Source organism: Acomys minous, assembly GCF_964271855.1.
Source record: "Acomys minous genome assembly, chromosome: 5".
Taxonomy (NCBI): Eukaryota; Metazoa; Chordata; class Mammalia; order Rodentia; family Muridae; genus Acomys; species Acomys minous.
The window spans coordinates 17,477,620-17,501,790 of record NC_140494.1 but is presented as its reverse complement, the minus strand read 5'-3'; the positions used below and the strand labels follow the sequence as shown (position 1 = coordinate 17,501,790).

General features: G+C 40.5%; 1 protein-coding gene across 3 annotated transcripts in view; it reads right to left on the bottom strand.

Moving 5' to 3' along the window:
• Positions 1–21,925, bottom strand: part of SLC39A12 (solute carrier family 39 member 12) — an 87,854-nt gene extending 65,929 nt beyond the window's left edge. For all 3 annotated transcript variants that reach the window (XM_084781253.1, XM_084781254.1, XM_084781255.1), the window contains exons 1-5: positions 21,811–21,925; positions 20,803–21,113; positions 11,182–11,463; positions 7,957–8,164; positions 2,351–2,520 (exon numbers count right to left, since the gene is read on the bottom strand). In XM_084781253.1, the coding sequence (XP_084637379.1) occupies positions 2,351–2,520; positions 7,957–8,164; positions 11,182–11,463; positions 20,803–21,039 (897 nt within the window). In that variant the 5' untranslated portion in view covers positions 21,040–21,113; positions 21,811–21,925. The remainder of the gene's footprint in view (positions 1–2,350; positions 2,521–7,956; positions 8,165–11,181; positions 11,464–20,802; positions 21,114–21,810) is intronic.
• Positions 21,926–24,171: the final 2,246 nt, after the last annotated feature.

Here is a 24,171-nt window from a genome sequence, read left to right as displayed (position 1 = left end):
GATACTTCACAAGGATGGATTCATTATCCATGGTCCATAATCCAGCACTGTCAAGGACATCTAAGAATGTTTTGCATTTTAAAATACAAGTTGCAGAGCCAACCAGGTAGCTCAGTGAGTAATAGTGCTTGCCAATAAGGCTGTAGGTCTAAGTTCCATTCCTGAGCCCCGCATGGTGGGAGGGAAGAACTGAATACTGAATCCTGTAGGTTGTCCTCTGACATCAAAAGTGTGTGTGTGTGTGTGTGTGTGTGTGTGTGTGTGTGTGTGTGTGAATGTACATGGGATGTATGTGCACATGCATATGAGGTATGTGTGTACGTGCACATGGGAGGTGTGTGCATGTGTGCACATGGTGTGTGTGCATGCACATGGGATGTGTGTGTATGCACACATTGTGCATGCAGGTGTGACGCATGTGATATGTGTGTATGTGTGTGTGTGTGTGTATGCTTACATGGCACAAATGTGGTTTGTGTGTTCATGCATATGGTATGGGTACGTGTGCATGGTATGCATGTGGTGTGTGTGTGTGTGTGTGTAGTGTTACTTATTAAAGATACAAATAAAATAATTATCTTATTTGTGCAACATTTCCTAAACAATAATAGAATAAAGAACAAAGAATAAGCTATTAACCAAGCTACGTACACACTCTTTGTCTGCAAACCCAGGCAATTACTAACTCTATGCCTTATCATTTGGATGAAATAATACAAAAGGTGGCCTTACATCATAGCTTTCATATGAATGAGACAATATGACCCCATGCCTAACACACAGTAAATAGTCACTGAGTGTGAGCCATTAGCATGGAACATTAATCTTTGAACATTTTAATTAACTATGCAGAAAAAGATTCTGCCACAGAAGTTTCAGCAATGCTGGGCTTCTTGAGATTAGAGAAATTCGTTTTCTAATAGATTTCTCAAGACTATTGTGATGCAGAGAAATACACGTCTTTAGAATGTGTTTGCTCCTGAGTCGGCTATAGAGTGCCACTACAGAGAGCAGCAAAGCCTTCAATCCCCGCTACTGGAGAGGCAGAGACAGGAACCTTGCAAGGGCAAGGCCTTTCCAGGATAGGTAGAGAATTCAGACCAGACTGGGGAAATTAGAGAGTTTCTGCCTCAATTAGGGGTTGGGGAAATAGCTGAACACGTTAAATGATTGCCATGTAAGCTTGAAGATCTGAGTCTAGATGCCCAGAAGCCACACCGAGTCTGGGCAGGTCTGGCAAACCACTGGTTCTCTCAGTGTACTGCAAGTACAGACACGGGATTCCCAGATGAAGCTGGCTTGCTAGAACTAAGGCACCAGCCAAGGACAATACAGGCAGTAACCCTTAAACCCCTACCCAGATCTAGCCAATGGGCAGAATAGTCTCCACTGTTGAGTGGAGAGTAGGTATGACTTTCACACGTACTCTGGTGCCTCATATTTGACCATGTCCCCTGGAGGGGGAGACCTGGTGGCACTCAGAGGAAGGATAGCAGGTTACCAAGAAGAGACTTGATACCCTATGAGCATATACAGGGGGAGGAGGTCCCCCTCAGGAACAGTCATAGGGGAGGGGAGTAAGGGGAAAATGGGAGGGAGGGAAGAATGGGAGGATACAAGGGATGGGATAACCATTGAGATGTAACAAGAATAAATTAATAAAAACTTAAAAAAAAAAAAAGAACTGATGAGCTCTGGATTCAAGCAAGAGACCATGCCTCAATATATAAAGTAGCAATGGGGAAGACTCTGCAACCTCCTCTGGCCTCTAAACATGTGATACACATGTGCATACACACCCATATATGTCAAGAAGAAGAAATAAAAATTTTAAAGGGCTAAGGATGTAGTCCAATGATAGTATACTTACATAACCCTAGGCTTAGTCCCCAGAGCCATTTGAAAGGACAACCTAGTATACAAATATGCTTCTGTTTGTCAAAGCACAAAGGAATCTCTCCCTAATCTACATTAAATTTAAAGTGTCTGTTTATCATTACTGTTACTTATGGAATGTTTAAATTCTCCACTGCCTGCATGACTCTTCAGGGCTAGGCCCATTTTCACCTAGTGTGAAAGACAGTGCCAGCCCACACTAAATGCTTAGTGTATCTTTGCTAAATTTCTTTCTCATGTATTTAGTATGGACCCAAGAGAAACCCTAAATATTTTGGCTCTATTTCTATGTCCATAGAAATACACATACAGAAAAAAAGAAACCATAAACATACCACAGAGATAGAATACTATGAGAAAAATGCACATCATCTTCATAAGTCTTTTATAAATGTGACAGACCTTTCAACTTCCTTCAGCAATAGAGAATAATGACATTAAAACGTGGAGATACCTGATCCCAGGAGACAGGATGATCATCGGGCTCTTTTTTCACAGCTGTAGACATCTCAGGCTCTCCCCGGCCATGTGCTGTTGTGTTTTGTTTCCTTTGGTGTTGATGGAGGGCATCCTTTTTGGCACAGGCCCTTCTGGTAGAAAGGATGTTCAGAAGTTGCTCTAGTTCTAGAAATTTCATATAAAATCTGGTGTCACATAGAATAGACAGGTCACATTTAGCATAGCCACAATTTCCATGGCCATGCACAGGCTTTTTACAAAGTAAACTTGATTCTATTGAAAAAAGGTCCAAGTGGAATAACAGAAAAAAAAAAAAAAAAGAGCATTTGTACTTCACATGGATCTCAAAAGAGCCTGGTTAAATTTGGGTGAGAAACAAGCCTTTCCAGAATAATCCTACATTTTTATACCCTAGAAATAATAAAAGTGAGCAGACAGAGGACAGACATGTTATTGAGACATGTATTTTATTTGTTACCAAAATATAATGAAGGGGAGAAAGAAGTGGCTCAGTGGTCAAGGCACTTGCTACCAATCCTGGTGATTCAGTTTGATCCCTGGGTCCCAAGTATTAGACGGAGAGAACCCATTCTGAAAAAGTATCCTCTGACCTTTACTTGTGACTTGTGGTGCACTCCTATGTACAACACACATATACACAGAACATATTCATGCACTCACTCACACATACACATAAAATAACTAAAACATAATACAAATTCAAATATAGAAATTGTAAAGTAGGAAAAAATTAGAAGCAAAACACATGTAAAGTAGAAACTGGGCTCATCTTCAGGAAATGTTCTCCCTTAAGGCACCGTACATCCTCAGCACATTGTATAATTCCTTAATATATGTAAATCAGTCAAAATGTTTTCCTTTTAGATGTATATGCAAAAAGGAAAACCAAGCAAGAAAATAAGCGAAAGTAGGCTGAGATGAGAAAGGTGCACTAGATCTTATTTTCAATTCTACTGCTGATGGTATACATATATTGTAGTTCAGCACCCTTAATTCATCTCTTTGCTATTCAATACAGAAACATTAAAATAAAATAGCCATTTTACATGGCATTACGCTTAAGTAAAATGTAATTTTCCTAAAGAATATAATGAGTTATATAAAAATTACTAGGTAATTTTATTATAAGTGATCAATTTTAAACAACAACAAAATATTATGATATTTCCAGATTTTTTTAAAAAAGTGATTTATGTTCAGGAAAAACAGCAATCAATGAAAAAAAAATCTGACTATTCCTAGATGTTGGATTTCATACCAAAAGTTCTCAATGGAGTTGGCAATAGCATGCTTACGGAACTAAAGAAAAGCATACTTAAATAATGAAAGTGAAGTGCAGTAATAAATCATATAGACAGCAATTTTCAATAAGGAGATAAAAATTATATAAAGTTTCCAGTAGATATTCTATAGTGTTGAGATAAAACTGAAAAATAATTACAAATAGCATTCAATGACAATGGAGAAAGCAGAAGGTTAAAAAAAAAGTGATCATTTAGATAGAGTAATAGAAGCAAGGCTTCCTGAAGAACAGAGACAAAAATAAGATTTGGACTAAATCTCAGAGACCTAGAAAACAGTGGTTATTATTGACAGACGTAGATTGGCAGCTGTAGAAAGAGAGTGCAAAGGCTGAGGAGAGACTGTGGAGAACAACGGCGAACAGCTTCTCAAACGGGCTATAAAAAACATCATCAGCTGCTCAGGAAACTTACCAAGCACCAAGAAGATGACATAAGAAAACATCCATGTTAAAACAAAACAAAAGTCTTGAAGCAACAAGCTAAAGTGATTGATACATGTGTGACAGGTGATGGCTGACTTCCCATCTGAACAATAAAGGCCAAAAAAGAAAAAAAAAAGAATAAGATGACGTATTCAGAAGCTAGAAAGAAACAGTTGTTAATCAATGGTTTTATACACAACAATAACCAATACCCTCTAAATGAATTGTGAAAAATAAAATCCTGTTAAATAGTAAATGAGAAAATTCTTTCCTAGTAGACATAAAATTCAAGAAATACAGAATTACATTCTTTTCATAAAAGATTTGCTTTTACTGTTGTTTATGTACATGTGTGTGTAGTGAGCACAAGTATGTGTATGTGTGTGCAGTTGCCGATAGAGGCCAGAAAAAGGAAATTCCCTAGAGCTGGAGTTTCAAGCAAGTTGTCAGCCTCCTGGTATGGATGCCCAGAACAGAATTCCAGTCTTCTGAAAGAGCGGCAAGTCCTATTTACCACGAAGCCGTCTTGCCAGCCCCAGAATGAAGTTCTTCAGGCTGATGAGAGATGACCTGAACTTTCTTTTAGGTACAATTTTCAATTGTTCAAGTTTATTATAGGAAATGAAGAGCTTTGGGAATATGACATTGTAGGTCAAGGTAAAAGACTCTATAAGTATATTTATAAGTAGAAATAAATTTAATGATAAAATATTACAGTTGTTTATTCAAGCTCAGAATCATAGGAACACAAGTCACCCATAATACTCTTTAACATTGTGTTGCAATTATTAACCAAGCAGATGTATTAGAGAGCAAACAAAATGGCAGGAATTGGAAGGAGACAATGCTGTATCTGTTTGAATATTATACAAACACATGTATATATCTAAACTCTTCAAAAAAAAACAATGCAGAAACAACAATTTTCACTGAGCAGGTTATAAGCTTTATCTATAAAAGTTAGTAGCTCTCACATATACAAACAACAAAAGAAGACACAACAAAAGAAAAGCTCATAGACCAGGTGTGGTGATGCACACCTTTAATCCCAGCACTTGGGAAGCAGAGGCCTCCAAAGTGAGTCCAGGACAGCCAAGGCTAACACAGAGAAACCCTGTCTCAAAGCAAAACAAAACAAAACAAACAAACAAAAAAAGGCAGAAATAAAATGAACTGCCTAAATGTAAGCGTAAAAAATGGTATCTAAAAATATATGTCATGTAAATAATAAAATACAAACACACACAGGCATAATAAAGTTGAAAGATATATTATTATACATAGTGTATAGTATGTTAAAATGACATCTTTCTCCAAGAATTTATACATACACATTAGCAGTATACATGCAGAATGTTTTCTTCAGGCTCAACGAATGATGTTAATTATAATCAACAAAGAATAATGGAAAATTTTGAAAAGAATTTACAGCTTTCTTTTAAGAACCTCAGCATAGAGCTGGAGAGATGACACAGTACATTGCAAACACAAAGACTAAAGTTGAGGTCCCAGTGGCCAAGAAAATGCCAGGCAGGTATGGTAGCTCGTATATGAACACCGTACTCAGAAGGCGGAGATAGGGACTCCCAAGAGCAAGCTACCTATGTAGATTAGCTAGTGAATACTGGGTTTAAGTGAGAGACCCTGCTTCAACATAGAAGGCAAAGAGTCATCAAGGAAGATACCTACCATCAAATGTGACCTCCACATGTACATATGTATATCATACACATGTGCACACACAAGCACATACATCTCATACACAAATACAATACAACAAAAGGAACCCAAGTAAAACGAAATTAGTATAGGAGGAAAGCTTTCATTATTGAATTGTAATATCAAGAAATAAAGCAGAAATAGTTAGGTAGCTAGATATTACCATATTTGAAGGATGTCAGGGATGTAGCTCTCCCTCATAATCAACAGTTTGCAGTAGCAAGGTCTGAAACTACAAACTCTAACTTATAACCAGAAGAATGAATCTGAGTCATCTCTCCAGGCCTGGGAGAAGAGTGGCACTCTAAACTTCCCAAGAGGTCATGAACTGGTAACTATGTAAGCCTGGTTCTATGAGCTCCGAACCGCCGACGTTAACAGTCTGGGAGGAAGTAGTATGATAAACAAACGACAAGGACAGACCCCAGCCCTTCCTGTCAGAGTCAATCCAAATGGTCCTTCCAGCCACTCAGATGGGACAATGCACCTCAGGAAGGCTAGCTGTCCCAATATTTAAAACCAATATAAAAATCTACCTACAGTGTAGGTTGGCATACTGGCTTCCGGCCATCCTCTACTCTCACCAGTGGGTGTCCTGCTCACAATGGCCCCTCGGTCCGCTGTCTACTGTTATCAATGGAGGATGAACCATCTTTACTCTAAGATGCGCTACATATATCTTACATACTGTGTGTTTCGCCTCTGAGTTCATCCGATGGAGAACAGAAGGAAAGCCAGAATGAAAGCCTTAGAACCTCATTTTATACGCTTCAAGTAATCAATTTAGACAATTACCAAAAGCTTATGTGCCAAACACAAAAGAGAACCAAATATTACAGGTCTTCTGAAGGAAGTCACCAACCGTCAGACGGTGCTCTGCAATAAATAACTGAAAACAAATCTCTATGTACAGCCACCAGCACACACAGGAGCCGTACAGTATGGAAGTTCATGTTAACTCTCAATGAAGCCAGAAACCCACAGGGCAAACACCCAACAAAATAATTTGTGATAAGATAGACAGAACGGAGGTAGAGATATACGGCCCTTGTAAAGGAAATGAGAAACCTGCTAATATTTTACATTTTATGGATTTTAGTTATAACTTGTCTATGTGTGTTTGTGCACTTATCTGTGTGAGGATAGGCACGCATGTGCATGCCATGCATGTGGAAGTCTAAGGGGTAGTCTTCACTCTCCACCTTGCTTGAGACAGAGTCTCTTGTTCCCACTATGGATGCCAGGCTAGCTGGCCCATGAGTGTCTGGGGATTCTTCTGTCTCTGCCTACCTTGCCACAGAAAGATTAGGGTTGCTGATCTCTACTGTGCCTAGCTTCATTTAGATATTGGGATCTCAATTGGTTTCTCACGTTTTCATAGAAAACACATTTCTACTAATCCCTCTTCCTAGATCATTTCATGGATCTTATCTGTACCCTGATTCATTAAAATCTAAAAATATTTTGAAGCCTTGGGAAACTGTGATCCAACATTCTCCAATACCGAGAAGCGATTACTTTTCACTGATATTGGTAATGAGATTAAAAAAGAAAATCTACCTATAACACTTGGGCTCAGACATTGGAACTTTTAATTTATTTCAGAAACTTAACTTTCAAGTCACTGTCCTTATTAAAGAAACATACAAAATGAATATTCTGATTTCCTTTGTGGCATGACATTTCATCTCAGAGTCTCCACATGTTGGTTATCAGAAACAAAGTGGATGAATAACACACATTACTTCTGCTTAAACATAAATGGCTTACTTTTATGATTATGTGCTAGCTGCTATCGAGCGTCTTAAACCATTTTGAATGCTGTTTCACTGTTCTACACTGCTCTGCTGTTTCAATCAAGCCCAATGTCATGTGTGAATCTGTACCTTTGACTCCATATCCACAATTTCTATCCCTACAAAAATGGGCCCAGTTCATGTTTCTGCTTCGTCAACTGACAGATTTCTGCCCTAACAGGCCATCTGTGCTCTCTCATCACATGCCAAGGGAAGACAGTGGTTAAAACAGACCTGAACAAATCCAGTCAACAAGATGCTTGAGCCTTCGTTTCCTGGCACAATTAAATCAGACAGATGTGACTTGGGAATAATGACCTTGAGGAAACACAACCTTACCGGATAGGTGGAGGGCATCTGTACTGTTGAAGAAGCGGAACGTGTACTCTATAAAGTCATCTGGGGATGGCAAGTCTCTTTTTCCCAGACACAGCCCTTGGAGTGACAGGGCAATAATGGTGGCGGCCAGCTGAGGAAGCGTCTTTTCATCAGCACCATCGCTGCCCTGGATGCCAGACTTCCTCTGTAGCAACTTCGTTTCCATACACTACAGCCAAAGACAGAGAGAAAAATGTCAATGTTAGCTTCTGGAGTTTCCCTGAATACGTCTTCCCTAAGATATCCCCTAACACGTGAGGGATTGTTCATCTAAAAGAAGATTGGTCTATAGGAATGACAGTCCTTTTTCTACTATCCCGAAAGGAACTCAACTTGAGAAGCATTTGACCCTGTCAAATCTAACTCCATAACTCCTGGGTCTCAGCTATTTACCTTCTTTGTGACTGTCTTAAAGATGTACTTTTTGAAGTGGACCCCTGCTCTTACAGCCTGCATCCTTTCCCTTGGTTTACTTTCTTCCAGATTCAAGGACTCTTGTAGGCTAAATGACTTTCACCTCTGCATCCTAGCCTTGATGCACACTGGAACCCATCATGATTCATGGTATTGTCAACATGATGAGGTTTACTATCATCTGGGAGAAGGTTTTTCTAAGCTTGCCTAGGGGAGATTGTCTTGACGAGGTTCACTGAGGTAGAAAGACCCTGCAGGTAATATTCCCTGGGGCTGGGATTCTGGACTGTTTAAAAAGAAGAAAGAAAGCTGGTTACAAGTATTAATTGCTGTCTTCTTGTTGACTGCAAGACTTAGTGTGACTAAGTGATTATGCCCACACTGGTTTGACTTCCCTGCCTTGGTTGGATGTACTTTAACTATAAGGCAAAAATACGTCTATACTTCCTTAAGTTGATCTTGTCAAAATATTTTGTCATAGTAACAGAAAAGCAACTAAGACACAACCTTCACTACTATGTCCACCTTCAGTCCCAAGCTCAGTGTGTATGCAGTACAGTGAATATATAGTTCATTCTAACATATTCTTTGAATTCCTACAGAACATAGAAAATATAGCCTTTTGTGTGTATTCATTTTTCCTGCTTAAATTATGCATATCTGACAAGGTAGAATTTTGCCTTAAATCCTATTATTGATCTCTTTCACTTATTAAAATACCTGCTATGAGGTTACCAAAAAAAGACTTGATACCCTATGAACATATACAGGGGGAGGTAATCCCCCTCAGGAACAGTCATAGGGGAGGGGAATAAGATGAAAATGGGAGGGAGGGAAGAATGGGAGGATACAAGGGATGGGATAACCATTGAGATGTAACAAGAATAAAATAATAAAGGAGGAAAAAATACCTGCTATGTGTCATGTATTATGATAAGCCCACTCTCAATGAACTAGAGTGACTTGATTTATCCAACGAGGATATGAGTGTAAGTTATTGTGTCAATGTTCAATTCTTGTGTCATTGGAGAAGAAATAAAACAGCTTGCCAGAGTTGTTCTCTATGAGGTCTGATGTTGAGCTTGCCAGGAGTCTATTTGCAGCTGTAGTGGGAGTATGGGGTTGGAAATTAGGAGTTCCTATGGATGAAGCACATGTTCTACTCTGGGCCACATCCCTAGTGGTGTTATCACACACTTTTGACAAATTTTGGAAAATACTATGGGAGAGAGAAACAAGTTGAGATATAACAGCCTGCCCCTTACAGTGATGTAAAGTTTTCATAGAGATTGTAAAAAATAAAAGTTACATTAATAGGGTTCTGTTGAGGATAGAATCTCTGCCCATTGTTTTGACCCAAAAAGTCCTTAGAGTCTACTCAGTACCTATGTTCCAGAAGAGGTGGAGCAAGAATAAGCTATGGCTATCATAATGTTGAGGCAGAACCGGACAGCAGAGACCTTTGGCTCTTGAACTAGGAATTAAGCTTGATTTTACAAATCACTAAAAATTCCAAAAGATAAAAAATATTCACAGCCATTGTTTCATAACTAATGTTCATTCCCCTTTAAATCGTGCTGCAGATTATCAAAGAATTCTTCTGGAAACTCAAGATTTATGAGGCAGAGGGTGTAGCTCAGTAGTAGAGTGCTTGCCTAGCATGCACAAAGCCCTCAATCCAAGCCACAGTATCAATGATGGTGGTGGTGAAGATGATGATGATAATGGTATTGATGATGATGATGGTGATGATGGTGATGATGATGATGGTGATGATGATGATGATGATGATGATTGGTGTATGAGTGTGTATGTGGTATATGCACATGTATGTAAATGTGTATGTGACCTGTATGTGCCCATGTGGAGGCCAGAGGTCAATGTCAGTAATCATATTCTACCTTTGTTGAGACAGCGTCTATCATTGAACTACAGCTTGCTATTTTGGCTTAACTGGCTGACCGAAAGTCCCAAATATCTGCCTGTTTCCCTACAGGGGTTACAGGAGTAATGGGAACACCTGGCTCTAACACAGGTGCGAAAGGCAGCAAACCCATATGCAGGTGCTCATGTTTGTGTGTCGAGCATTTCACGCACCAAGCCACCTCCCCAGCTCCCTATGCTGAGAACAATAATAATAAACTTTACATTCAGATATCTTTCTCTGCTGAAACTTCCCGTTGTAAATCAGAAACTGAAAGCATGCTCCCAAGGCCAGCATTCCTAGAAGAAGAATGAAGGCAGCAGAAGACCAGGTGCTTGCTTCCTGAGAGGTGGGGCTCGAGGGGGATGAAAAACATGAGCCTGGACTCAAAACTCTAAGCAGCAGAGGGGCTGCTGTTTTGGATTGATTGTTGCAAATAATGCTTTTGCAAGCATTTTCATCAATGGACTCGCTAATGATACACTCATCACTTGAACTATTCCTGCCTTCTTCCCTGGCCTGAAGCCAAGACAAATAGACACATGGTCTCCCACCACTATAGCTCATCTCTTGGCTATGGATCCAAAGCTTTGAGTCATGGGTGTTCAAGAGATGAGAGCTGACCAATATATCACCTGGCCTGCCTACTCATCCACCCACCCAGCTTCTGGCTAAAAGTCATCCTCCATTTAGTCAGTCCATTTCCGCTCAGAATTTTAAATTATGTCACTTACTATCTTGTAGTTAAAACTGGAAATACCTATCTCTCTTAGACATTCACTCATGTCCTAGAATTACATGGCAAAAGCAAGGGCAAGCCCACACCTCAGCAGTCCCTTCCTTCTTACCTGGCTGCCAGAAGTGCCAAAGTACTTCCTGGTGAAAGCCAAGATGTCCTCAGTCTCCTTCTGTGACAGGATGTAGGAGTCTTCATCCTGCCTGAGGCCGAGTAGGCTATGCAGGTAAAATGTATACTCTCGGTTGCTCATGTTGAGCTTTGAAGAACAGATCTCTTCCTGGTGGATGATGTAATAGAGGAGGAGGAGGGAAACTCTCTCCACCACCTCCTCTCTAAGCTCATCCTCCAAATCTCCCCCAGCTGTGAGTAGCAGCGCATCTGGCTCCAAACACTGTGAGGGGAAAGTAATGGAGAAAGAAGATAAAGCCAAGCTTCACTCCGAATTCAGGCATTGTAAGCTGTATGTACCAGCACATGCGCCTGTATCCATGCAATACTCTAGAGTTATCCCAGAAGAGGCTCATTATCTTTGATTAAGCATTGGAAAAAGAGGTTCTATATTCCTCCATGGCTAGAAGCTTTCAGAATAGAGATATTTCCTCTCCAGGAAGCTTTGCAGGGCCCTGATTACCACTATAAGTCTATTTATTCTATGGGAGTTATTTATGTTAACCCCAACGATGGGAAGAGAAAAACCACAGACCCAAATCACCATGGCCAAATTAATTAAAGCAAGCTTTTTCTGTGTGTTCGTTTGTTTGTTTGTTTGTTTGTTTGTGTACACAGGCTACCTGCCGCTAAGGTGGGGTTTGAGAGGTCAGCAGCATTGGATATAAGGATGGTGGCTTTTATAGAGCTTAGGGTAGATAATTTCTAAATGAGGGACTCGGAGGGCAAAACAAGTGGAGTTCCAGGAGCAGAACTTAAGTCTAACAAGTTAGTTCCTCCTGAAACAAAGACATGGTTGCAAGGCAGGCATAACAAGGTAGTCCTAACAAGTAGTCATAACAACAAGTAGTCATAGCAAGGCAGTCAAAGGTGGCCATACAGCCTTCTGAAACAAACTCGGGGTTGCAAGATGGCTATAAACAATTTTTTGAAATGAATACGTGATTGCCATTTTCCGGAGCAGGCAGTACAAAACCACTACTAGTTAGGGTTACAGGTACAGCACAGCTCCACCCTTGAGAAACAGAGGTTTCATCATAAGCAGGAATGAGCCTTGTTTGTCTGTACTATGAGATGGTGTTTAAGCCTAAGATGGAGGCAGGCGGGTTCTTCAATTAGTCACTCTGTACATCCGTTAAAATGCCATCTAGGGGCTAGGAATACAGGGCAGTTGGCAGAACTCTAACATAGCATGCATAAAGCCATAGGTTCAGTCCCCAGAACCAAAAAACAAAAACAAACATTCCAATTATTCTTCTTTATAAAAAAGGGGGGGGCTGGTGGAAAGCCAGGATCAGGACCAGAGTGTTCATTTCTAAAGACTGCAACATGAATGGAGTTATTTTTAAACACTCAGTGTTCTCAGATACCTCATCTTGATTTTTCTAATTCCATTTTACATTTTTCTCCTCTTCACAAATGTAGTAGCACCTCCTCAGTCCTTTTCCCAGACATTGAGCGATACAAACCCACCCCTTGCTCTTCTGACTTACCGCACAGTACCTAACACAGGCCCGACCTGTCAGCAACTATTAAATTAATGAAGAGACTCAACAACAAGCCAAATCCTGTAATTTGGAATCTGAATGTCTATGAAACCGGATAATTTTTCCCACCTCTTTTCATGAAGGTCAGGGAAATGTTTCTTAGACTCCTTACAGAAGGAATTTTCAGGAGGGTCCAGCCCTCTCCTATCACTTTCCCTTCTCATCAGTTTCCCAGAGGAAGAAGAAGAAGATCAGCCATACACAATGCTTAGACTGAACATTTCCAAGCCCAGGAATAGATATAATTCAAGTGGAAGCCAAATTGCCCAAGCCCTTGATAACGTCATTAAGAACAACATAAAACAACCACTCCCTCCTCAGCCCCAAACATGGAAAACAGTCTTGCCTGTTTATATTCACCCAGCAAAGCTAATATTCAACCAGCCTTAATAAGGCACTTCATGTCATTAAAACAGAACATGGCCCTGAGGCCGGCTCTCAGAGGACATTAATAAGATATGACTCCTGGTTATTTCCAGTGGGATGTCTGTTGTTACTATCTATATCTATTAATGTCATCACAGAAGAACTGCCTATTATAACACTTCTCCTCTGGGACCCATCGGGTGTTTTAATAATTATGGAATTATTTATCGTCCACAAAGAGCAGAGAAAAATATTCTATCTGTTCAAGATCCTTCCTGTCACCAAAAGGGCAAAACCAGAAAACATTTGGCCAGGAAATGCAAGCCCTCACCCGACCCTTAGCCTAGAACTCTGCTGGTTTGAGAAAGCCAGTCAAACTTTACTTTGGAAGCAGTTATGTGTTTCTGTTTTACTTATGTATACTTTCACTTATCTCTGAATTTGTAGGTTTTTTTCCTTAAAACTTTCATTGGTCTGGAATAGGGTGACAAAGAGGGATTCTGTTGGCAGTTGTTTGAGATCCAGCACTCCTCAACAGTGGGACTTGGTGGGCCTCATCTTGTGACCCCAAATACCTACAGTGAAGTCTGATGGACCTCCTCCCATGACACACAAACACCCTAATGAGGAGAGATTATCGGTCCCTGCCAATTTCATGCTAAAGCAACCTGGAGAGGGGTGCAAGTGTGGACAGTTGATATGAAGGGACTGGGAGATGAGTGGGCTGGGGTGCATGATGTGAAATTCATGAAGAATCCATTAAAGGTTTAAAAGGGAGACTTTCCAAGATGGTGGTTCCCAGTGCATACTATAGATAAGTAGCAGAAAATCAGAGATTGTGGTGACCTGGCTGCTGACTCTAAAACACCAGAATCCCTTCATGCTTCCCCCAGAGAGAGGAGAGGATGCTGGCTGCCAGACACACAAGGTACCACCCTGAGACCTCTCAGCTACTCAGCCACCATCCTGAAGATGACTCTAGATTCTAGAGATGTGCTGACCCAGCCTACAGTTCATGGCTCTACTAGCATCTTGAGATTTGCAGGACCTAACTAGATCACACAGGATAGAAGCCCACACCTTAATTCCTTGCTTATAGGTCCATCTGAGACACAACCATCAGAGCAGAGCTAGCTGTATGCTATGGAAGGAGATTCAGCCCCGAGATTATGACCTGGGGCTTTTCCTACACGTCCAAGAAACACAGCAGGCTCCAAGAACAACTAGCCAATGCCAGAAACAACCAGATAGCTAAAGGCCAGTATAAGAACACAATCAACAAAAACTAGGGCAATATGGCAGCAAGCTCTAGATATCCTAATACAACTGAAACACAGGAAAATGACCTTAAAACTGTGTATATGAAATGGTAGAAACTTTTAAAAAGGAAGTTAACAAATCCTTCAAAGAGTATAGGAAAATGCAACCAAACAAATATAGGACTTTAAGGAGGAATTGAGTAAATCACTTAAAAAAATACAGGAAAACACAATCAAACAGGTGAAAGATATGAATAAAATGGTTCAAGATCTAAAAATGGATATAGAATCAATAAAGAAAACACAAGCTGATGAAATCCTGGAGATGGAAAATTTAGGGAAGAGAACAGGAACCACAGAGGTAAGCATCACCAATACAATACAAGAGATATAAGAAAAAAATCTCAGGCAAAGACAATAAAATTGAAGAAATTGTTACATCTGTCAAAGAAAATATTAAGTTGGAAAAATTCCTGACATAAAACACCCAAGAAATAAAGGACACAATGAAAAGACAAACTTACAAATAATAGGAATAGAAGAAGAAAAAAATCTGAGCACCAAACACCAGAAAATATATTCAAGAAAACAAAATAACAAAAAAGCCCACACACTTATAGAAACTGAACAACTCAATGACCACTGGGTCAAGGAAGAAATAAAGAAAGAAATTAAAGACTTCTTAGAAGTCAATGGCATGTCCCACAAAAGCCTTCACTTACCAGGAAACTGAGACAGAGGGGAGGACATTCTAGTGGGACTCTAGATGAGAGAACCATGGGAGAATGGCAAAGTAGAAGGATCCAGAGGATCCTAGAAGCCTACAAGTAGAACATTATGATAGGCAGATTTGAGCCCAGGGGTCCCGCTCAAACTAAGGCACCAGCCAAGGACAATACAGGCGGTAAACCTTAAACCCCTACCCAGATCTAGACAATGGACAGAACACTCTCCACAGTAGAGTGGAGTGTGGGATATTACTTTCTCACATACTCTGGTGCCTCACCTTTGACCATGTCCCCTGGAGGGGGAGACCTGGTGGCACTCAGAGGAAGGACAGCAGGTTACCAAGAAGAGACTTGATACCCTATGAACATATACAGGGGGAGGTAATCCCTCTCAGGAACAGTCATAGGGGAGGGGAATAAGGGGAAAATGGGAGGGAGGGAAGAATGGGAGGATACAAGGGATGGGATAACCATTGAGATGTAACAAGAATAAATTAATAAAGTAAAAAAAAAAAAAGAAGTCAATGAAAATGAAAGAACGCCATACCCAAGCTTATGGGACACAACAAAAGTGGTGCTAAGAGGAAAGTTCACAGCACTAAATACCTTCATAAAAATTGGACAGATATAATACTAATAACTTATCAGCTCACTTGAAAGCTTTAGAAAAAAGAGGGGCAAACATACCCAAGCAGAGTAGATGGCCTTAAGTAATCAAAGCTGGGGCTAAAGTCAGAAAATTAGAAACAAAGAAACAATTCAAAGACTCAATGAAGCTAAGAGCTGCTTCTTTGAGAAAATCAACAGGATGGACAAACCCTTAGCCAAACTAACTAAAAGGCAGAAAGACAGTATCTCAATCAACAAAATTGAAAATGAAAAGGGAGACATAATAACAGACACTGAGGAAACCCAAAGAATCCTTAGGTCTTACTTTAAAAGCCTATACTCCACAAACTGGAAAATCTGGAGGCCTGGTGGCACTCAGAGGAAGGATAGCAGGCTACTAAGAAGAGACTTGATACCCTATGAGCATATACAGGGGGAAGAGGTCTCCCTCAGTCACAGTCATAGGGGAAGGGAGTAAGGGGAAAATGGGAGGGAGGGAGGAATGGGAGGATACAAGGGATGGGATAACAATTGAGATGTATTATGAATAAATTAATAAAATATATTAAAAAATAAGAATTTAATTAAGAAAAATGGAAAAAAAGGAAAATCTAAATGAAATGGATAGTTTTCTTGATACACTTCACTTACCAAAGTTAAATCAAGATCATGTAAACAAATTAAATAGTCTTATAATCTGTAAAGAAATAGAAGAAGTCAATAAAAGTTTGCCAACCCAAAAAAAAAGCCCATGGCCAAATGGTTTCAATACAGAATTCCACCAGGCTTTCAAAGAAAAGCTAATACCAATATGCCTCTAACTATTCCACAAAAGAAGCATTGCCAAACTCATTCTATGACACCACAGTCACCCTGATACCTAAACCTTACAAAGACCCAAAAAAGGAAAAAGAATTTCAAACCAGTTTCCCTTATGAACTCTGATACAAAAATGCTCAACAAAATGCTCACAACCCAAATCCAAGAACACATCAAAAATATCATCCACCATGATCAAGTAGGATTCATCGCAGACATGTAGGGGTGGTTCAATATATGAAAATCCATCAATGTAACTCACCATATAAACAAACTGAAAGAAAAAAGACACGATCATCTTATTAGATGATAAAAAACCATTCAACAAAATACAACAATCCTTTATGATAAAAGGCATGGAAAGATCAGGGATACAAGGCACATACCTAAGCATAGTAAAGGTAATATACATCAAGCCTATAGCCAACATAAAATTAGAGAGAAACATAAAACAACCCATTGAAATCTACGTGTCTACATGTTTACATGGAAAAATGCAAATAGATCCATATTTATCACCCTACACAAAACGGAAGGACAAGACAAGGCTTCTCAATCTCACCATAGTTCTTCAATCTAATACTTGGAGTCCTAGACAGAGTAATAAAACAACTAAAGGCTATCAAGAGGATACAAATTGGAAAGGAAAAAGTCAAAGTATCAATATTCACAGATGATGTGATAGTATATATACATGACCCCAAAATTTCCACCAGAGAACTCCTACAGTTAATAAAAACTTTCATTAAAGTATCTGGATACAATATTAATTTAAAAAATCAGTAGCCTTCCCAGCTGAGAAAGAAATAAGGAAACTACCCTTCACATTAGCCACAAATAACACAAAGTATGTTAGTGTATCTCTCACTAAACAAGTGAAAGGCCTGTATGACAAGTACTTCAAGTCTCTGAAGAAAGAAATTGAAGAATATATCAGAAATGGAAAGATATACCATGCTCATGGACTAGTAGGATTAACATAGTAAAAATGGCCATCTTACCAAAAGCAATCTACAGATAAATGCAATCCCTATCAAAATACCTATGCAATTCTTTATAGACCTTGAAAGAACAATTCTAAACTTCATATGGGAAAAAAACAGAATAGCTAAAACAATCCTATACAATAAAAGAACTTCTGGAGGTATCTCCATCCTTGACTTCAAGCTGTACTACAGAGCAATAGTAATAAAAACTTCATGGTACTACCATAGAAATAGAATGGTTGATCAGTAGAATTAAATTGAAGACCCATAAATAAACCCACATTATCACAGACACTTGACTTTTGACAAAGAAGGCAAAACTATGCAATGGGAAAAAGAAAGCATCTTCAACAAACAGTGCTGGTCTAACTGTATATCTGCATGTAGATAAATGCAAACAGATCCATATTTACCACTCTGAACAAAACTCAAATCCAAATGGATCAAAGACATCAACATAAAACAACATACACTAAATCTAATAAAGAACAGAATACCAACAGCTCAGGCATTAAGTTCAACTATTAATAAATAGGACCTCATGAATCTGAAAAACTTCTATAAAGCAAAGGACACTGTCAAGAGAACAAATCGGCAGTCTACATATTGGGAAAAGATGTTAGCCAACCCTCTATCTGACAAAGGGCTAATATCCAAAATATATAAAGAACTCAAAAACTTAAACAGCAACAAACAAAATAATCCAATTAAAAATGGGGTACAGAGGTGAACAGACAATTCTCGAGAGAGGAATCTCAAATAGCTGAGAAGCACTTAAAGAAATGTTCACTATCTTTGGTCATCAGGGAAATGTAAATCAAAACAACTCTGAGATTCCATCTTACACCTATCCAAATGTCCAAGATCAAAGACTCAAGTGACATCACAGGCTGGCAAGGATATGGAGAAAAGGGAACACTACTCCATTGCTGCTGGGAGTGCAAACTTGTACAACCACTTTGGAAATCAATCTGGCACTTTCTCAGAAAAATTAGGAATAGTGCTACTGTAAGACCCAGCTATACCACTCCTGGGCATATACACAAAAGATGGTCTACCACACAACAAGGACATTTGCACAACTATGTTCATAGCAGTTTTATTCATAATAGCCAGAAACTGGAAACAACCTAATGTCCCTCAACCAAAGAATGGATAAAGAAATTTTGGTACACTTACACAATGGAATATTACTCAGCTATTAAAAAACAAGGACACCATGAACTTTGCAGGCAAAAAAGATCATACTGAGTGAGGTTACCCAGACCTCACTCCCTTAGAAGTGGATGTACTCCCTTAGAAGTGGATTTTAGCCATATAGGATAGGATAAACATACTACAATTCAAAGACCCATAAAAGATAGGTAACAAAGAGAACCGAAGGGAGGATGATTAAATCTTGCTGAGAAGGGGAAACAGAATAGACAGCAGACGTAGTTGAAGAGAGGAAACAAGGTTACCGAGGAAAAGCATAGAGAAATGAGGGTGGTTATTAGACCTGGGGAGAAAGGTGGTGGGAGGAAAAAAGGCCTGCAGAGAAAAGAGAAACAATAGGCAAAGTCATGAGGCATCTCTGTGACAATCTAGAGACCTAGGACAGGGTATGCTTGTGGGAGGATATGGGGGTGACTCTAGCTGAAACTTCTTGAAGCAGGAGTCATGAAGACTAAAGAGGCCACCCTCTCACTAGACAGGACTCCTAGTGGAGGGAAGGGAACACCAACCCACCCTCAAAAGCTTTGACCTAAACTTTACCCTGTCTGCAAGATGTGCAGGGATAAAGACAGAGCAGAGATTGAGGGAGTGTCTAACCAATACCTGGTCCAACTTGAGACCCACCCCATGGAAGAGAGCCAACCCCTGATACTCTTAAAGATTTTCTGCTATGCTTGCAAACAGAAGACTAGCATAGCTGTCCTCTGAAAGGCTAAACCCAGCAGTGGGAGAGATGCTGAGACACACAGCCAAACATTAAATGAAGCACAGGTAGTCTTATGGAAAAGTGGGGGAGGGGGGGGCAAACAGAAGGACCCGGAGGTGACAGGACCTCAACAAGATCAACAACAAAGCCAATTAACCAGGGCCCAGAGGGGCTGTGTAGACTGAGGCACCAACCAAAAACCATGCATAGACTGAACCTAGGCCTGTACACAGATGTAGCAGATGGGCAGCTCAGGGTTAATGTGGGTCCCCTAGTAAGGGAAGCAGGGAGGGGCTGTCTCTGACAGGGACTCTGTTGCCTGCTTTTTGATCACCTGCCCCCCCCCCCTTGGCAGGGCTGCCTTGTCAAGCCACAGGGGAAGGGGGTATACTCAGTCCTGATGCAACTTGATAAGCTGGGGTGGAGAGTGCTCCCCTTTTCTGGGGAATAGGGGACAGTGCATGAGGGAAGAGGGGGAGAGTGTGGGCTGGGAGGAGAGAGAGTGCCATGATCACATAAAGTGGATAAATAAATAAATATTTTTTTTTAAGTTTAAAACGGAAACAGAGAGAAAGGGATGGAGGGAGGGGGGAGGGAAGAAGGGAGGGAGGGAGGGAAGGAGGGAGGGAGGGAGGGAGAAGGAAACTAAAAACAACCACGACAACAAAAACAATCCCAGCCAAGTCAAGATTCAGTCTGGGGAGGAGGAAGCCTTAATGTCATAGTTATGAGATCTGCACAAGTGATTCTGGTGAGTAGACAGGGGAGGGTTCACTTGCTACACTAGGAGAACGAAAGCTGGGAGACAGGCCTTGGGCCGCTGGCTCCAGTTTCAACTCTCAACCGCAGCATTTCTCTCCCGCAGCTCTGATTGCTCACTACTAATGATTATCAAGGCATTAACTACTTGTCACACAAAAACTGAGAAAACCCCAATTGACACCTAGGAGAGCGCACTCAGGAGTTGAATGTTAGACAAATATCAGAATGCTGTGATCGTCCCGTGGAAGATCAATAGCCTCTGTCTAACGTACGGCCACTGAAGAGTGTAAAAGAACCCCAGAAAGGCAGAAATGGGGCTGGACTAAGCATTCATGTCAGCAAGCCAGTGCCCATAAAGGAGCAGAGTGGCACTAGGAAAAAAAATGTATCCCTTGTGAGTGATGGTTGTTGTAACCCGAACTCGGGACATTATCATGCCACGCAGCACTTCCCGTTCGCATATGAGCTTTCTATGACATTTCGCTGGGATAAAGTGATCTCTGAGAGACGCACTGTTCCCTTTTCGAGTGATTCTTAGCGTCGGATCCCACTTTACTTGACTCACCAGCCTGCAGTCTCCTTGCATTCCATTTGTTCTCTGTGGACACCCAGTCTTCTCGAACAGAATTTTGATGAGGCTTCGGGGATGGTCGAGGGACTGGTGGTCACCAGCAGAAAGGACCCTCAGGACTTGTAGCAGAGCTTGGCTCCCTGAGACTTTGCCGATCTCAGTAGTGGAAACCAGGCTGAGTGGGCAGGGCAGTAACACCATCAACACTGAGAGCTTTGTCCAGAAGCACATGTCGACTCTTCCTTTGGCTTGAGTTGGCCTCGGGTGGGGGTAGGTGCCAAATAGACTTACAACCAGAGGGATTTCTGGGGTAGAAGGGGAAAAATAAAGGCTTAAATTATCGTGCGTGCAACACGTTTGAAAGGACTCAATAATTGGGTGGGTAAAGGGACTTACAACAGGGGGTCTGCAAGTAGCTTGTAGGCAGAAAACTTCCCGAATCACAGTGGCCAGGAAACTCTATCTACATTAACCAGTCAAATGGTTAAGAGGGTGCATTTTCCTTGTGTGCAGGCTGTGGCTGGCACAGGATCTGGAGTGAGCCACAACACCGTAAACTAAGCATATGAAGTCAGTGAAGAAAATTAAAGAGAAAATGACTTCTAACAAATTTCCAATATCGTCTTTGAAGAGGACAGTGCACTAGAAAAAGGTTTTTAGCTTAGTAGAAATCAAGACTCTGGAAAATGAGCTACCTTAGAAAAATCTCAAGACCCCAGAAGAATGCTAAATCTACTTACTCAACAGTCCCTGAGAAAGTGGGAAATAGCTTTAGAGCCAATCAGAATGTATGGGGAAAACAGAATTTTCAAGTGATTGTCTAAGGAGTGCGAACTGTCAACAGGATCTCATGTAGGATCCAAAGCTTAGCCAATAATGACCTGTGGGGTAATATCAAGATCCTGAGATTATTTTTATGGTTAAAAAAAATAGTTTCAGACTTTTATGTTAGCATTTTAAAATGAGAGAAGGAGACACAACCCTTCTAAGCCCAGCACTTACCTCAAGAAAGAGAGCCGGTTACTGATATCCAGCCCCCTGGGCCTTTAAATCTCTGACAGCATTTTGTGGTCCCAAGCTCTCTGTTTTTAAAATTCCTTGACTGTGCCTGGGAACTGGGGAGGATTACTTCAGCCCTGAGACATTTCTAGTTGCTATGGAGAGGGCTGCTCGGGAAGGTAAAAATGAAGGTGGATAAAAGCGGCAGTTTCTGGCTGATGGGTTTGTAGGATAATCAAACAAATGTGGTTAAGGAATTATCCCTTTATATCAACATTTAGCACAATATTTTAGAATTATTTACAGTCGTTTGCCTTCCAAGGGACAGAATCTAGGTCAAAAAAAAAAAATCCAACTTGCAAAATGAAAACGATTAGAGTTAGAGACGGCATTTTTCCTGTCCAGCTGACCACTGCTTCATCCAGGCTTAAACCAAGAGTTGCCAGAACGATTGGTCCTTTATAACTTTGTTTCACAAGCTGCAATTATTTAAAAGATGTAAGGACTTCATAAATAATGCCTTAAACTAAAAGTGCTTGTTGAAGGAACACAGTCCTTACCTGAGAAGTAAGTCGATACAAATGGGAGACTTGTGCCAATTGCTCATTTAATATGAAAACTGGGCAAGATAATCACAAAATGTATACTGATTATGAACATTTGGAGGAAAATTCATCTCAGGAGAGCAGAGCAGGGTTTTATTTAACTACCCATTGTGCACATGATTTTTGCCTCAAATGACCTTTTTCTCCTAAGCACCATGGTGATATTAAATGGAGTTAAAGGCCAGACTCACCCAAGAAGATATGAGTTAGACGAAGGTTAAGACTTTCAAAGTAAGGATCCAGCAAGGGCTGAGGAAGCAGAAGGATGTGGGCTTTTGACTCCAAGGCATTGGACCAAAACCCGCTCTGATCAACACCAGTGGCTGTCCCTCCAGTAGGAGCCACCATGTAAAAGCTTGGCCTACTCTGTCTCAAAGGCTTGGTTAAAGGCTACTAGAGACATAATATGTTTATGCAACAAATTAGCTGGTCTTAATCTCCTCATTAATTCATCCAGTTACAAGGAGCAGAGCATCAAACACACCCAACTCCCATAGCATCACCTGCCCCATCTCAACAAGACTAGTTTCTGATTTGCTCTGGCCAGTTCTCTCAAGAGCATGGCCTTGCCAGAGCATTTTAGCCCACTCCCCAGTTCCCTTCAGCCAGTCTCCAACCTGAAAGTCCCACATGGTTTCTCAAGTTCTCTGACTCGGGGCTGTAGCTCCCACCTTTGTGTTCACCCTACCTATTTCTTCAGCAAGCCTGAAATTAATCTTTCTTACACATTCCATTTTTCTCATGTATTTCCATTTTCAATCCAGACTGGTTTCCAGGAAGTGAACTCCGTGTGTTTACTAATTGCATAATTAAAATATACTTTTAGTTGAACTGTGTGAGATATTTGGCTAACGTTTTTTGGAACCCATCTCATCTGATTGCGTATTTCCTAATGGATAGATGCTTATTCGTGCTAACATAGGAAGCTATGGTGGAAAGTGGGGTCTGATTCTGGCTGACGATTCCATTATTTAATCCAGCTCTTTGCTTTCTCATATGTCCTGAGCCATACAGTGTATTTACATGTATTCTGCAAACAAGAAAAAAAAACTTAAAGGGAGGACCAGTGACCTAAGATGAGAGTCAGACAAGGATGAGACACCCTGGAGGATGCCCTGGGGTACCATGTAGGTGTCCAGGTAAGCCACTCTAGGGACTGAGTCTCACATCTATAATAATAATAATAAACCTGCATCTATATATTTCTGGCAGATTTTAAGACACATAAATGTCTTGAGGCTTCTGATAACTCTCACAGGTGCGTATTTTGAGCAATTCTACGGAGAAGATGTTTCTCTTCTTGGATATCCAGATGTCCCTGTATATCTGGCAGGAGATATCTCTGGCAATAATCTGGGATCCCAGATAAGAGCGACTTCAAGGCCACTTTCCCCCCATAGTCACTTTGTGCTGCCTACTTCCTTCTTTTCAAAACCCTAGCCCTTCTGGATGGCGTTTGCAATGATGCTTCTTGATCATTTTTATCAAGCATCTTTTATGCCTAAACTGGTATTTTATCATGAAATACCAGTTAGATGTCCAAAATTTCTCACTGTACTATTGAGAAGGGCTCATGGTCACATACCTGGTTTATGTCACCAGAAATCTATGTTTGCCCAGCCAAGCAACTCTTGGTTGCCATGTAACCCATAGCTTATTAGTGTTTTAAAGACTTACTTATTTTTATTTGTGTGTGTGTCTGTGCCTGAGTTTATGTATGTGAACCATATATGTACAGGTGCCCACAGAGACCAGAATA